This window comes from Myxocyprinus asiaticus, chromosome 3 (genome assembly GCF_019703515.2).
Source record: "Myxocyprinus asiaticus isolate MX2 ecotype Aquarium Trade chromosome 3, UBuf_Myxa_2, whole genome shotgun sequence".
In the NCBI taxonomy this organism is placed as follows: domain Eukaryota; kingdom Metazoa; phylum Chordata; class Actinopteri; order Cypriniformes; family Catostomidae; genus Myxocyprinus; species Myxocyprinus asiaticus.
In genome coordinates, this window is record NC_059346.1 from 17,960,729 (window position 1) to 17,975,995 (window position 15,267).

General features: G+C 38.9%; 1 protein-coding gene across 4 annotated transcripts in view; it reads right to left on the minus strand.

Annotated features, from left to right (window-relative positions):
- Positions 1–2,294: 2,294 nt before the first annotated feature.
- gria3a (glutamate receptor, ionotropic, AMPA 3a) overlaps positions 2,295–15,267 on the minus strand; it is an 81,904-nt gene continuing 68,931 nt past the window's right edge. The window contains exons 13-16 of one of the 4 annotated variants that reach the window (XM_051674570.1): positions 14,389–14,636; positions 9,212–9,326; positions 6,106–6,353; positions 2,295–3,738 (exon numbers count right to left, since the gene is read on the minus strand). In XM_051674570.1, coding sequence (XP_051530530.1) covers positions 6,108–6,353; positions 9,212–9,326; positions 14,389–14,636 — 609 coding nt within the window. In that variant the 3' untranslated portion in view covers positions 2,295–3,738; positions 6,106–6,107. The other 3 variants (XM_051674560.1, XM_051674587.1, XM_051674579.1) reach the window with 3 other exon arrangements.

Consider the following 15,267-nt stretch of genomic DNA (forward strand, 5'->3'; position numbering starts at 1 on the left):
TAGTCGTAAACCTTCAGAGGAATCAAGCAGAACTACACAGGTTATACATCATAAAAACAGTTAAAGTGAATCACGTTGTACATTAATCTCTTCTTACCACTAATGGAAAATCCAGCTTAAGCTGGTAGCTGTGTTTTGGAACATGGTAGCTGGTTTTGAGCTGTTCCAAGCTGGGAGACCAGCTTAGGCCAGCTACCAGCTTGTCATACCAGCTCAAGGTGGTCAAGCTGGTTTTTGGTAGATGGTCGACCAGCTAAGGATCAGCTCATGACCAGCTACCATGTTCCAAAACACAGCTACCATCTTAAGATGGATTTTCCAGCAGGGATAAGAATCTGTTTAACTGTCAGCTGCTGCAGCGCAATATTTACATGCACAGCAGGTGCATATTTGCTCGGCAGGTGGCATGTATTGCAATTGAGATGCGTGCTTTTTGTAAGTGATTTATTAGAAATATTATCATCTTTTTATTTTGCTGTGGAAATACTAATCTACAATGCTGAGTTATCTGACATGATCTCGTGGTAGTTTTTTTGTTAGTGGAACATGTCAATCAGCTGAGCAGAGCTCCAGCTGTGTAGCTGTCAGACCTGCTAAAGGATGACTTAATGTGACAGATTTATTATAATAGTGGTAAAACAGGAGCCTGAAATATCGAAGTGAAATAAACAAAAATAGCTTGACATTAAAACATTCAAGGATGTATTTATTCACACCTTACCACTTGTGAGAGGAGGCCTATCTGGATTAAAGGTCAACTCAGTAAAACATTTTTAAGGCAGATGCTATTTGCACTTAGATGCTATTTACACCAAGTGTAAATAGCAACAAAAATAATCTTCTTTGCACTATGTGCAAATAGTTTTATATACTATATAAAATACTATAAATAATATATATATATATGGGCATCACTGCAGTGTGTTTATTGTTTATTTAGAGTTCCACAGTTTCCCTACACCAACCCCTATCCCTAAACCTAACCCTACCTTACAAAAATTAACCATGGTTTAACTACAGTCACCATAGCATCACCACGGTATTTTGTAGTAAAATCATAGTAACCACAAAATTAAACATGGTTACTATATTAACACAATATTACTGTAGTAACACAATGGTTAACTGCATTAAAACTATGGCTTCTGCCAAAAAACTTGGTTTCTATAATATTACTATAGTAAACCCATGGTAAATTTTACCCAGATTCAAGGGTGTAGCCAGGAAATTACTTTTGGGTGGGCCTCAATAAAAATGGATGGGCCAAGTTTTTACCCTTATTTATTTTATTTTTTTTAAACAAATTTTTAACACCAGAGATGTGGCACATTCTAACAGTTCTTTCACACTTTCAGAAATTTGAATGTATAAATTTTTAAACTTTTATAAATTTCATAGAATAATCTCTAATATTCTGGGTGGGCCTGGGTCTAATTTGGCTGTGCCACTGCCCAAATTAAAACTTTCTCTCAACTCCTGACCTTCACAGTGTCCAAATCACTGCGAGGAAATCAACCTTTATATTTATTTTTATTTATTATTATAAGTAGTATTAAAAGGAAATATTAGGAGTAAAGACAGGAAACAGGATGGGAAAAAGTGGAATTGAACCCAGGTCGCCTGCACGAAAAAAGCACATCTACATCATCTTAACACACTACGGCATTGCATTGGGATTGCAGTTTGTCTTCAGTTTCTGTGTTTCCACCAAACTATTGACTGGAAGTAGCTGTGCTATGTGGCAGGTGCTAATTACACCTAGTACAAATAGTCACTTTATTTATGTTGTCTTAGACTTAAAGTGACACATGGCTGCAGCATCATTCAAGCACAATAGCTTTCAGTTACTAATGCCATTGTAGAAATTCACTATTCACAGTGAGCCATGATAAATTTAATCTATGAGTAAAAGTGTTTAATAACAGAGCGGGTAGTTTTTTGCTGATCATGTGATCCTAAAAAGGCAGCCCCCATGAGAGTACCCTCTCCATGTGGAATAAAACAGCTATTATAATGTTACTAATACATGATTTTATACAAGTTTCAAAATTACAATTCGTTTTTTTTTTTTTTTTTTTAGGAGTAAAACTTTTTTAATGAGGAAAAAAACGGAGTGCACCTTTAAGGAATAATCGGAGCATCTCAGCAGCTGGATTTAATTGGCTGAAAGGGACCTGTTGAGGAAGCAGGGGATCTCTTCTTGGTGTAAGGCACAGCTGCTACTAAATACTATATGTAGTACAGACATGCATTGAAACTGAAATCACACATCAACCAGCAGAGATTTGTCTTAAATCTGTCTTTATTTAACAAATATACTCAACTGTTCAAGAGCTGGATGCAGTCATGCAGGGGGAGAGATTGCTGACCTTGAGATGGATCTCAATCATTTTGTAGTTTTCTATTCTTTTTTTATTTTACTACTTTTAATTAAACAGGGGGATGGAGGAGGAGCAGAGGGGCGGGTCAGGGGAGGAGGGGTGAAGCAGGGCTGGTCAGAGGGGTGGCAAAAAGAGGCTATATTGAGGGGAAAGCTGTTTATATAACTACATGCAATTTTCATTATAAATAAAACAAATAATTTATATAAAATTTTCTAAATAAAAATGCATGTACCATCTAAAGTGTAAACAATTTAAACAAAGTGGCAGATTTATAAAACCAAAGATCCAAGTGTTTTCTCTGTCTGTCGGTATGATAACAGAGATCATAATTTATCTCGGTGACAATCCAATTTTTTTATTAAAGTATTTTAAATGAAAATAAAAAAAAATGATTACAAACTATTAAACTTTTAATTTATACTTTTCCTAAGCTTGACTGAAAAACTAACTGATCTAAATGGGGGGGAAGTCTCTCTTGACTCTGATGTTTTTTAACCTGTTAAAGATGATTAATGTATGTGCTGTTATATTTGTTTGTTAATAAAGCAATATGCCAAGTAAATTTACACCCTTGTTGGGTTTAGATTACAGATCGCAAAACACACATACATATATACGCACACACACTCATGCACAGCCTGAGGTTACAACATTCCCTCTAAACCAAGATGAACACACAATGAACTAAAATTCTAAATAACCTATACATTTTGAAAAGGAAACATTATTGACCATTAGATCTCTGATGCCATAAGTGTCTAAAATTATTATTTACCTTACTTACAACATAATGTTCAAGACATAGAATCACAGAACAACATTTTAAACCAACAGATATCTGCAATGGATTTGAACAATAAATTAATGAACAGACAGACTCCTTTAAAAATATTTTCTACAGTTTGCATAAAATGTTTTTTTGCAGATACTGCTTCTGGTGTGAGTTGCCATGGAGACAAGCTGACTGTCACTCATGAAAACACTGTCATCACTTAGAGTGAGATAAACCAAATCAAACCCCTCTCTCTCTCTCTCTCTGACTTTCCCTCTCATAATAAGAATAATGAATATGATTTCAGACTTAGCACCCAGCAAGACATCTCCAGGGCTTTGGTGAGATGGCCTGCTTGTTTTTGATGTTTTGTCAGTGGTTCAATAAGGCACTGAGAGAGGGTGGCAGGTGGTTGGTCCATCCGATAGTCTGTCGCATGACAATTGGTTCAGGCTGTGGTCAGAGTCGAGTAGAAGAGTGTTCCAGTGAGATGAGTTTTGGATGGGTGTGTCCACTTTCTAAAGGGTATCGCAGTCGACTCAAAGAGAATCTATCCCATGCCACATATGACAGGCTTCCAATCTGAGAATAAGAAAGAAAACAGCAGCCTGACCCAACTGAGACATGCAAGGAGCTCTCTCTTTACAATAAACAGAACAATTTAACAATCTAATGGCAAATCAACAAAGCTCTGATCTAAATTCAGAATGTTTAAAGAGTTGGAGCTCCTGATTCATAGCACCACTTTAAGCTGCTGTAAGCGATTTTAGCCAACAAAACATAGCCAAATGATTTAAAATATGAAAGCAACAGCAGAACAGTCTGCGTTTATTTAATGTTTTCTCACTGAAGTTATGCATGAACATATACTTTCGACAGCAATTCCCAAAGAGCCAAATTGCCTACACATAATAGACATTCACAAGGCTCTACTCCATGAATTGCATTCTAATTCAGTCTATTACAATTGTTTATGTTCACGCAGTACTCCTGTTCTTGTTTCTGTGCTTTACATCGATTTACTGTCAAAATGGGCCGATGCAATACGTGACTGGGAATCAGAAAGAAATGTCAGAAGCATTCGTTTAGTCTGTCTCCCCTCTTTCATTCTTAATCGGTAAGTGTGACAGACCTCCAGCAGAAGAGGGTGAGATTTCGGTTAAAACAGTCAATAGGTGTGACATCCCCAGAATCGAGTTCTTTTAAATCAGTGAGCAGGATGCTGCCCTAAACGTGTGTGGGCCATACTCAAACTCTTTTTTGTTATTTACAGAGCCTTGTGCTGTTAGAGCCAGTTAGAGTGTGAGTTCTGAGGACATCTAACTATTTAAAAAAAAAGAAAGAACTGCTTATAGCAGCTTTAACAGCTGAGGAAACTTTACTTCTCTCAGTACTGAATCTCAACTCTGACATCATCAGTTATGACATCATCACTCAGAAGATCCTCCAGTTGTAAACTGATCTCACAGAAACATATTATACTATACTATACCTACATTTTTGCAAAATGATTGTTTTGAGGCTCGTTGTATGCATCGTGGCAGTTTCCTCCTAGTGAAATGAACACTAGAGGCGCTACAACAAAGACTTTTATTCCCTCTCACACAAAACATCAGTTTAAAAACACATACTTTTCGCCCTGCTATTGTATGACATCTAAACACTTTTACAATAGCGCATGACTTGTTAGGCAATCCATTTATAACTATTTACAAGCTTGTTCATGCACATTCAAATCGCACAGTAGCTCAACTGATAGCACACCACACTTGCAGTGCAAAGGACTGGGGTACAAGTCCCGCTGAGCACGAGTCGACAAGTGAGTGACATGAGAAAAAATATGTGGTTGCTTCAGAAATTACATTTTTCGTGTCACATTTGCTTTTTATTACATTTACACTAAGTCATTTAGCAGATGCATTTATCCAAAGTGACTTACAAATGAGAATTTCTACAAAGAGTCCTACAAAAGTTGACAATATTTTCAGTAACACACTGCCAAGTTACAAGAGTAGCTAGAGTAGTATAGAAGCTAGCGCAGAAGAAAGAGAAAAACAAAGCAAAGGTTGTTTTTTTTAATTAAAATAATTAAATAGCAAGTGCCATTAGTGTGGACTGGTTAAGTGCTCACAGAAGAGATGTGTTTTCAGCTGTTTCTTAAATCTTGAGATGGTTTCAGCAGATCTGGTGTATGTTGGAAGCTTATTTCACCACAGTGGAACAGAGAAAATGAATGACTGTGAAATGGATTTGTGCATCGTTGCGATGGGACCACCAGGCACCGTTAGTGTATTTACTGCAGAGAGCGAGTGGGGACATAACCTGGAGGAGTGAGTTAAGAGCAAAGTAACAGGGTGTTGTTCCATTGTCTGTCCTGAATGCCAAAGTCAAAGCCTTGAATTTGATGTGGGCAGCTTCAGTTGGAGTGAAACCAATAGGGGGTGAAGTGAGACCTCTGGTTGATTGAAGACCAGATGTGCCATCGCGTTCTGGACTAGCTGCTTAATTGCGCTAGCTGGGAAGCCAGCCAAAAGAGCACTGCAGTAGTCCAGTCTTGAAATGACTAAAGCTTGGACCAGGAGCGCACAGCCTATTCAAACAGGAAATGTCTGATTTTCCTGATGTTGTAAAGCGTGAACCTGCAAGACCAGCCGGTTTTTATGACACTATCAGTTAGGTTTAAAATTTAGGGTAGGGAGGTAGGTTTTGTTGATTTTAAACTCGATAGACCATTTACCTTAAAAACTTCAACTGTTTGGGAGAAAATTATACTCGCTTTTAGCATCACACAGTGGACAATTCACCTTGGAATTGCCACGATAGGGATAAGAAACCACATAATCTCATTTTGCAAAAATGTCGCCAGTCACATTATTTTCATGAGATCAGGCTCTTACTACACTCTAACAGACACTGAAAAACACACGCATAAAATAGCCTTATACAAACCATTATATTTTGACGCTCTCTGTTCCGTAGACATTATAGCCTTCTCTGTATGTGGTGAAAGTCTGCGCAGTAGGTGGAGGTGCTGGTTTGAAGTTCTGGGCATTTTTGGCAAGTTTGAGTCGTTTGGTCTCCTGGTGCGACTTATAGCAGAACTCCACCAGAGCCACAGTCATGGCCAGTCCCAGACCCCCCACCAGGATATAGAACACACCAGCCACATTACTGAGACTCAGCGCACTGGTCTTATCCTATGGGGGGGGGGGGGGACAATTAGTACACAGCCTCACTTAGATGCACACCAAACCTCTATATAATGACTTAAAGAGTAGCTAAAATATATGCATGCATGCTTTCACAACCCAACATCCACTCATTCATACAGACACACAGTAGCGTATTCTCACTTTCTCACTTTTACACACATATACACAACTCACCTAGAGGTAAAACATGATAAGCTCAATAAAAGGGGGTATGTGAAGAGGGTGGTCATAAGGGCATCAAATCATTATGAGGTGTGCCCAGAGGTCAAACGTTAAAGTCGATGGTTTAAAAGCTTAGGCAGCTCAAGAGAGGATGAAGTTATTCCCTCTCTCCACTCATTCCTTCAAAGACAGAAAAATACTGCTTTCAAATACACACACACACGCACGAACGCACGAACGCACGCACATACGCGCGCGCGCGCGTACACACACACGTGCTAAACTATCTAAATGGGGACATACTATAGCCTTTAATAGTTTTTATATAAAGATAATTATAACTACTTAAAAGTATAGAAACCCTGCACCCTAAAAGAAAACTTTCAGCATTTTTCGAGAATGTGTGTTTTTATTTACTTCAGGACAATTTTGTTTTTTCTTCAAATGAGAACATCCCAAAATGTCCCCAAACTATAGCTAAGTATTGTATGTACACACCCGCTCGCACACAAACACACAAGTTAAGAGCCAGCTCTGAGCTTGTTGCCCCCTCTAGAGGTGAAGTTAAGTCAGTTCAGTAACATGATAAATAAGCTGCCATCACAGAGCTACAGTCCGATCCTCTGGCTTCTTCGGTCTGCCACCTTATCAGGGGGAGGAATATTAATGTTACTATGGCAATTCCCCTCTCTGAACTACTTCTGCAAGCTTCACAGCCTTCAAAACTCATTAACAGACACCTGCATGCGACCAACGCCACACCTCAAAACACAGACAAGCCTCAACAGGACTCAGTTCTGCTGCTGTGACTATCAGCCTTACTGTCTTCCAGCGCTCTTCTATGCACAAACACTGTCTATTTTCAATATACACCTGTTTAAGGGCACCAAAGCAACAGAGGGCTGGAAGTGCATCATTACTGTTTTGCATGCAAAGCTAGAGACCCGTTTTCCCAATAAGGTTACCATGGTTACGGGCCCATATTGTCAGAAGTATTGCTTGTTAACAGATCTGTTGAGCATATGCTTATGGGACATGTTTTCAGAGTTAATTAACTTGTTTATGAGTCTGGATTACATTGAGAATTGTGATAACACAATTGCCTTTTATACTCATTCACTGGTGTCTCCAGGCAAACATAGGCTGCATCCGAAAGAGTGTTGCCTTGCTGCCTAATCAGTTAATGGCTTAACCGACAATGTTTTTGAAAAAAATGGAACTCTTAAGAAAACTGGTCTCAGGGGGACCTGGGTAGCTCAGCGAGTATTGATGCTGACTACCACCCCTGGAGTCACGAGTTTGAATCCAGGGTGTGCTGAGTGACTTCAGCCAGGTCTCCTAAGCAACCAAATTGGCCCGGTTTCTAGGGAGGGTAGAGTCACATGGGGTAGCCTCCTCGTGGTCATGATTAAGTGGTTCTCGCTCTCAATGGGGCGCGTGGTAAATTGTGCGTGGATCGCAGAGAGTATCATGAGCCTCCACATGTTGTGAGTCTCTGCGGTGTCATGCACAGCAAGCCATGTGATAAGATGCACGGATTGACGGTCTCAGAAGCGGAGGAAACTGAGACTTGTCCTCCGCCAAGTCTCATATATATAAAAAAGCCTTGTTGTGATTTGGTCTATCTTCATTTGTGTTGAGAAAAGAGGCACCATGTAATTCAGACTTAAACTTCATTTTAACTTCTAACTTCATGAGCAGTATTGATATTTGACATAGCAATTAAAAATGCCTTGAGTGATTGTGCTTCTCACTAAATTCCATTCTAATGATTTTAAAGGTGCTGTAAGCGATTTTAGCTGTTCTACTTCCATGAGACTGAGCCGTTGGATTAGCCACGCCCCCCTATTTCCAAAAACCCGCACTCCAAAGATACCAAATTAACTTTATTGAGACAGTCATCATGCAGAAGTGGTTGATAAAAACAACAGCAGCAAAATAGCACCCTCAACTGACAACTGTTATGAACAACATGACTTAAAAATGGCAGTAAGTCTCAATAATTCAAGTAGGTAAATCTGCAGGCCGGAGACCTCCAAACGGGGTGGGATATCTTACAACACTTTAATATCTCTCAGGGAGTAGGAAATTCTTTTGCATACCTTTCCAAGAAAAAATAGCTTAAAGCACCTTTAAAGTCTATGGATGTTACTTTGAGATACAGAGAGAGGGCAGAATTTTTGTTTTTTTAGTCTATCCTAGATAAACACAATATATACTGTACAAGAATCAATAAACAGACTAAAAACAATGAGAATGAGGCCATGTCACAACAGCAGAAGAGCAAAATCTAATGAATAAATCTAATGCATTGCTAAATTACTGTTATGAATTCTTACTACAAAATACCTTGATGTAATGCTTAATTACTACATCATTAAAATGATGAATTGCTTGAATGTGTGGTTCTGAACTCTCATAATTGCTTAGCAAATATGCAATATAGGACTGAGTGGGTGAGTCTTGCCTTGTTGTCTCATGCTGTTTTGATTTTGTGATTTATGATGTACTGTGATTGCAAATATAAAGAGCAAGGGGCCGGAATGAACTAAATCCAGCTGGAAGCAAATCCATCAACACCAGCAAATAATACTGGGGCTCTGGGCTGGATTTACAAGAGTCTATTTTCATTATGTTGTTTGTAGACTATGAAGATGAAGTAAATAAGTGAGCAGACTAACCTTACTCCCAGAGTCTTTGGTTCCACATTCACCCTTATCGTACCACCACTTGTTTTTCAGCTTGTCTAAGATGCCTTGTTCACTGAGTTTCAACACTGCAAGGTTTACAGGAGTTCTTCACGAGGGGAAATAACATAAATAACATGGCACCATTGTTATTTTATGTTATTAAAACTTAAACCTACCGAATATCTGTTAACCAAAGCGATACTGTAGGACACCTAGCCTTTTGCTGTTGATATCGTAGAGAGCGAGATAAAAAGAAAGAGAGAGAAAGTCGGAGAGCGAGAGAGCGAGAGAGAGAGAGAGAGAGAGAGAGGAAAGGCAGGCAGGACTAGCCTCAGTGTTACCTTCAACTTTTGACCTGGCAGTGCTACCTACTGTAATCGCTTTGAGTAATCGGCACTCACTGATCCAACAGAGGCAGAGAGAGTAACCATGGTTACACAGCCAAACAGAGCATAATTACAAAGAGCATTGAAAAGATGAGTTTTGTTATTGTCATTGTGGTTGAAGTGTAGCTTTTATAACCCAGTATTCAGCAAGCTGGATCCATCAGGAGAGGAAAAAAAAAAACCCTTATACTCGTCTAACAGACAAACAGGACCCAGCAGTCAGAGGGAGGACCAGTCTGGTTGGTGAGAGCTGAAGCCAAACATCTTACAAACGAAAACACCAAATTCTCAAGAATGTTAAGATGGTTTACAGCTATTAAAATTAATCTGCAGATACAGTATCTGCATAATGCATACTATAAAAAGACATTTTCATTTGCCTATAGGATGACAGAGAGCATAACAGCTTAAACCTTCCTGACAGCAAATAGCATTTCTCATTGATGATGTTATATTCCTGCATGGCATTTTGGTTTGTAAGATGTTAGTATGTCATCAGCAGGACTGCTGGGAAACTCAATTTATTTTCCTTCTGCTAAATGATGAGAGTTGTAATACAGCAAAGCTAATATACCATACTTAACACCTCAACACGAGCCAGCTTCAAAAGAGACCACCAGACTTTGAAAGGTTTAACCTTGTAAATATTACCTTGAAAGAAAGAGATCTGTTTATGGAGGAATGAATCCATGGATGTGCTTGGGCACATTTAACTTTATTTATTTATATTAAAGGTGCATTCAGTAAGTTTTTGGCAGTATGGCAGTTGTCTTAGGCTACATTCACACTAATATGTTTTCTTTTGTAAATGCGTTGATTTTGCTACGCTTTCACCTCTCATTCACACTACTTTCTCCACAGAAAACGGAGACCTTTAAAAAATGCCCTTTCAATACAAAATACTTTGAAAAACGGTTACGTTAGGAAACTGAAAACGGAGTTTTTAAGCTTAAACAGATAAGTGTGAATGTGGCCTCATACTGACATTGATGCCATTGTAGAAATGTGCTATTCGCCATGAGCCATGATTAATTTATTCCAAAAGTGAAACGAAAATGTCAAATAACAGGGGTTACCTTAAAAAAAAAAAATTATATATGTACACCATTAATATTATATTTTAAACAAATACTGCTCGTTTTACTGAGCGCACATTTAATATGCAAACTTGCCAGGGTGAAAATCCATCCAAATAGATTTTTTTAATTTGTTCATGCCACTTACATGTGTTCAACACATGGCTATGTACAAATATAGTTTTTCAGATTTTCATTATGTAAAATAATGAAGTTAACATCTTCTTAGTCTCTGTTCTTTGAACTTTGCTTTAAAATTAAATTTGATATGAATGGAGCTGCCAATGTTGGGGAAGACTCCGTGGATCACCTTCATTTAAAAAGCTGTGAACTAATCCTGTTTACATTAAATAAATCTGCTCCCAAGTAGGTTTAAGCTTACAAAACTGCTGCATTGACAACAACTCTGAGATGAGCTTTGAGGAACTCAAAATCCAGGACTGTGTCAAATCGTCAACAATTAAATACAGCTAACTCAGTAATCCACTTACATAGAACGGGGGCCTTGATTCCTGCATCCCAACGTTTATGATCTCACCCTATAGGTGGATTTTCACTTTGAGTTTGGTCTACTATTCCTTTATGTTTGCTATGTGAAGCTGTATGCAGCCAGTATGTAGGTGTTTTCTAGTGTATTTTGAAGTGTGTGCTAATTGTATGGTATATTTGCCGGGTTTGCTGAATTACTCCATTCATGCATTTGGGATCAGATTCAGGTCAATAAATGAGACACATGCAGTTGTGATGTCATAACAGACTAGACACCCTCTACCCAAAATGCTCAACTTATCAATGTAGGGACTAGGCGGCAATTTTGAGCTTAGAGCTTAGGTGTTACTTGTGAGTGAGAGCCAATTACTGTAGAGAACTCATATTTGAGGACCAATCAGGATTAAGAGGGGCTGCCTTGCCCTAATGATAGGCTGAACACAGGGTGACCATACTGCAGGCATGGGCTGAAGAAATGTGGCCATCAATTAATAGAGAAGAGTGTATGTGTTTTGTGACTGCAGATATAATGTATGAAGGATTCTGATCAATTTTGTGGTTGTTTGTGATGTCTTGTGTGTCTGTGCATTCATATATAGATGAATGTGTGTTTTGTGAGTCTAAAATATGTCACCAGATCATTCTCCATCTTTGTGCTCCAGTTATCTTTTTTGTGAGGAACTGAAGGATTCCAATTGTGGGCATTGTTAATTAGAATTCTCACGTTTACCTTTGATGTTTTAGGCTACGTCCACATAAGGCGTTTTTGTTTTCGAAACGCTCTCTGTCCACACTGCCATTTTCAAGCGTTTTCCAAAAGTTGCTCGTCCACACTAAAATTTATGAAAACTATTAAATACCCTTACTGCACATGCGAAAAATCGCTGTTCCATGTACGGTCTGAAAAGCAATTGTCCTTGCGTTCCGTCACCGGACAGCAGTTCCGAGTAAACTTCCCATTGCCTTTGAAGTAATACATTGTGAAGGATGTACAAAGTAACATTTATCTTTAACAACACTATCAAAGTGAATAACAGGCACAACAACATCGCTACAACATGGGCTGCCATCTTGATTGTTTTGGGTTGAATGGATCACATGACTGCATCACATGACAACAAATACATCATTGTTTTCAGATATTTCCATTTTCCCTGTCCACACTACAATGCAAAGATGGCATTTTCAAATGTATCCACTTGGGAGAGTGTTTTTGAAAAGCTCAGGTTTCGATGTCATAAACGTTGTCTCAGTGTTGACAGAATTCCAAAGTTTAGAGAAAAATATGTTTTCAAACTATAATGTATTAGTGTGGATGTGGCCTCAAATCAGAGCTACAAGGGCCAGTTCAGGGAATATTCTGCATGGAGAGCAGGCACCGGCAGATGGATTTAAACATATTTTGTAGGCAGTTACAGTATGTGTTGACCAAAGACGATGGCATCTCATCTGTGAAATTACCGGTGGAAAACAACACCATCAGTTTTATCTTAGATGTTACTATGATCAGTTTTATTTCCATGGAGATGCAAAAATATCTTCTCACCATTACACATAAACGACATATACACAAGCATATGCAACAGCACATAAGCCAAAACTACACACTAATTGTGCATCAGAGACCTTCAGATACCCTTGCCAAACATCGGTCTTAGAAAATGCAAAGCACCTGTCTTGTATTGTATTTTCTGATTTGTTCTATTGTGCACTGTCCACTATGTTTTTGTCTGTGGGATCACTGTGCATCACATTTCTGTTTGTTTTCAGTTGATGGTCCATTAAATCTTGGAGCCCTGGTGTACACAAATAACATAAAACATTTCAGATCAGTGAACAGCCACTGAGCACTCCACTATTCCAGATAAAACAAGCTGCCTGTTTCCCACACAAACAAACCTGCAAGGCAAATACAATAGACTAACCATCCTAAAAAGATGTACTCCCGGTGACCTTGACTCCACACATCCACCTACCCAATCTATATTCCTCTCCTACTCTGCTTCCTTTCCTCCATTAGCCAAGTAAATGGTCACGACTGATCACAGTTTGCCTGATTACATAAGCTTCCAAAACAGAGACAGCAACTAAAGTTGGTAGTGCTAATGGGCTATGTCCCTAGGTCATTAGGCTCAGTTTGCTGAGGGTCACGTTACTGTTGCCGGAGGTCATAGGTCAAAACCTTGCCGATTACTCGTAGCTAGTTGATATGGTTGTTTGGATGAGATTGAGGCTGACCTTCGAGTCACCTCCCCCGCTGCCGCACTCTCCCTTGTCGTACCACCATTTATTTTTCAGCTTGTCCAGCAGGCCCTGCTCATTCAGCTTTAACACCGCCAGGTTTACAGCGCTTCTTCAAACGAAAAAACATAGCTCGTAAGAAAAGGGACAGGTTCGTGAGAAATCTAATAATGATTAGATTAACAAACTGCAGCAACTAACAGTTGCTTTTGTTAGGGGTAAATACAAGAGGAGAGACCGGTTAACTGGTGAAGTGGTCGGGATATTTGATTAGTTAACTGCTGAAGCGGTTAGGCTGTTTGATTAGTTAATTGCGTAAGCTACTGGGTACAGACAGAAGCGTGTGTGCAAGTGAGGTGCATGTGGTGCTGAATACAGAGGAAAAGAGAGAAAGAGAGAGAGGAGAGGTAGAAAAATAGACACATTGTTGGTGAGTGAGGAGGAAAGATGCTGGATAGTTCATTGTTAAGTGGAGAAGAGACATCTTATAGCATGACATGCATGGCAGCAGGCTACAGCGCCAGTGCAGAGAATAAAACCAATTCAACCATACAAATATTACGTAAGTGCAATCACAGCAAAGAGCAAGGGACAGAGAAGAGAAGACAAAAGAGGAAGAGTAGGACAAGAAAAAGGGTGAGGAAATCAACAGCAACAGGCATCAACTGTAAATTAACAGGTAAAGTGACATTTCTGTAGAGAGAAACACAATAAAAACATTAACACAACATACATACAAATGAGACTGAACATACAAGATGCAGTTACCTTAACATGAACAGCAATAAAGAGAGAGACAGAGTGAAAAACAAAAAAAGAAAGAAAAGGTTTTGTTGATGGTAGAGTGAAAGAAGGTTGAGTAGGGTGAAAAAACATGAGAGAGAGAGAGAGAGAGAGAGAGAGAGAGAGAGATGGTGGAATCAGGGTAGGTGGAATACTATAACAACAGAGGAAATTGTTATATTATTCCACCCACCTTAATGCCGACCCTTTGGGTGTGGCCACGCCGTAGCCCTTTGAGTCCAGGTTCCCTCCCACCTTCATTGTGTCGCACGGCTTTCTCTGCTCGATGTATTCATTCATTGTAGACTCGAGCAGGAAGGCAAACTTTCCCTTAGACTTGCGCACACGAGCCACTCCATCAGGGGTCGTTTTCACAAACACAGATGGCTCAGCAGACTTCATATAAGACCACATCTTCTCATAGACAGCTATTTTGGAACGCTGAGAAAGAGAGAGAAAGAGAGAAAATAAATAGTGAGATTAACAGATCGAGAGAAATATGTTCCACTACATTCTGCTTGTGTTTGACGGAATAGTTTGGAGCGTAAATAAACAGTGCCTAGTTAAACCTGCCTGTGACCTTCAAGCCAAATTCAACAAAATATAAATGATGTAAATGAGAATGCTGAATAAAACAGGACATGTTGTTTCAGGTGCCGCACAACATGGACATCACTCCACAGAAGGATCCATGTGTCTGAGACCACAATGAAAATCTGGGATTCAAAATCTAATTTAAACCTGGAAGCAAACAAAACGTTTTATGATTAAATTTTTCATTTTTTTTTTTTTTAACTAAGAAATGTTATGATGTAAAATAAACATGAGATACTGTATGCAAGATTCTGCACTATTTCTAAGTCACTAATCAAAAAAGCAAATTTGTGACATTCACCTTGTTAACCCTATTAAACTGTGCGTATCATATTTGAAACATGACTTTCTAAAGCCTCAACATCATCAACATGATGAATACTTTGGTGAAAAACCTGTTGTATGCAGTGTACTAAATATCTACTGCCTGCTTAAGATTCCGTGCTCTTCTGGAAGTAGAAGACCTTGAAATATCATT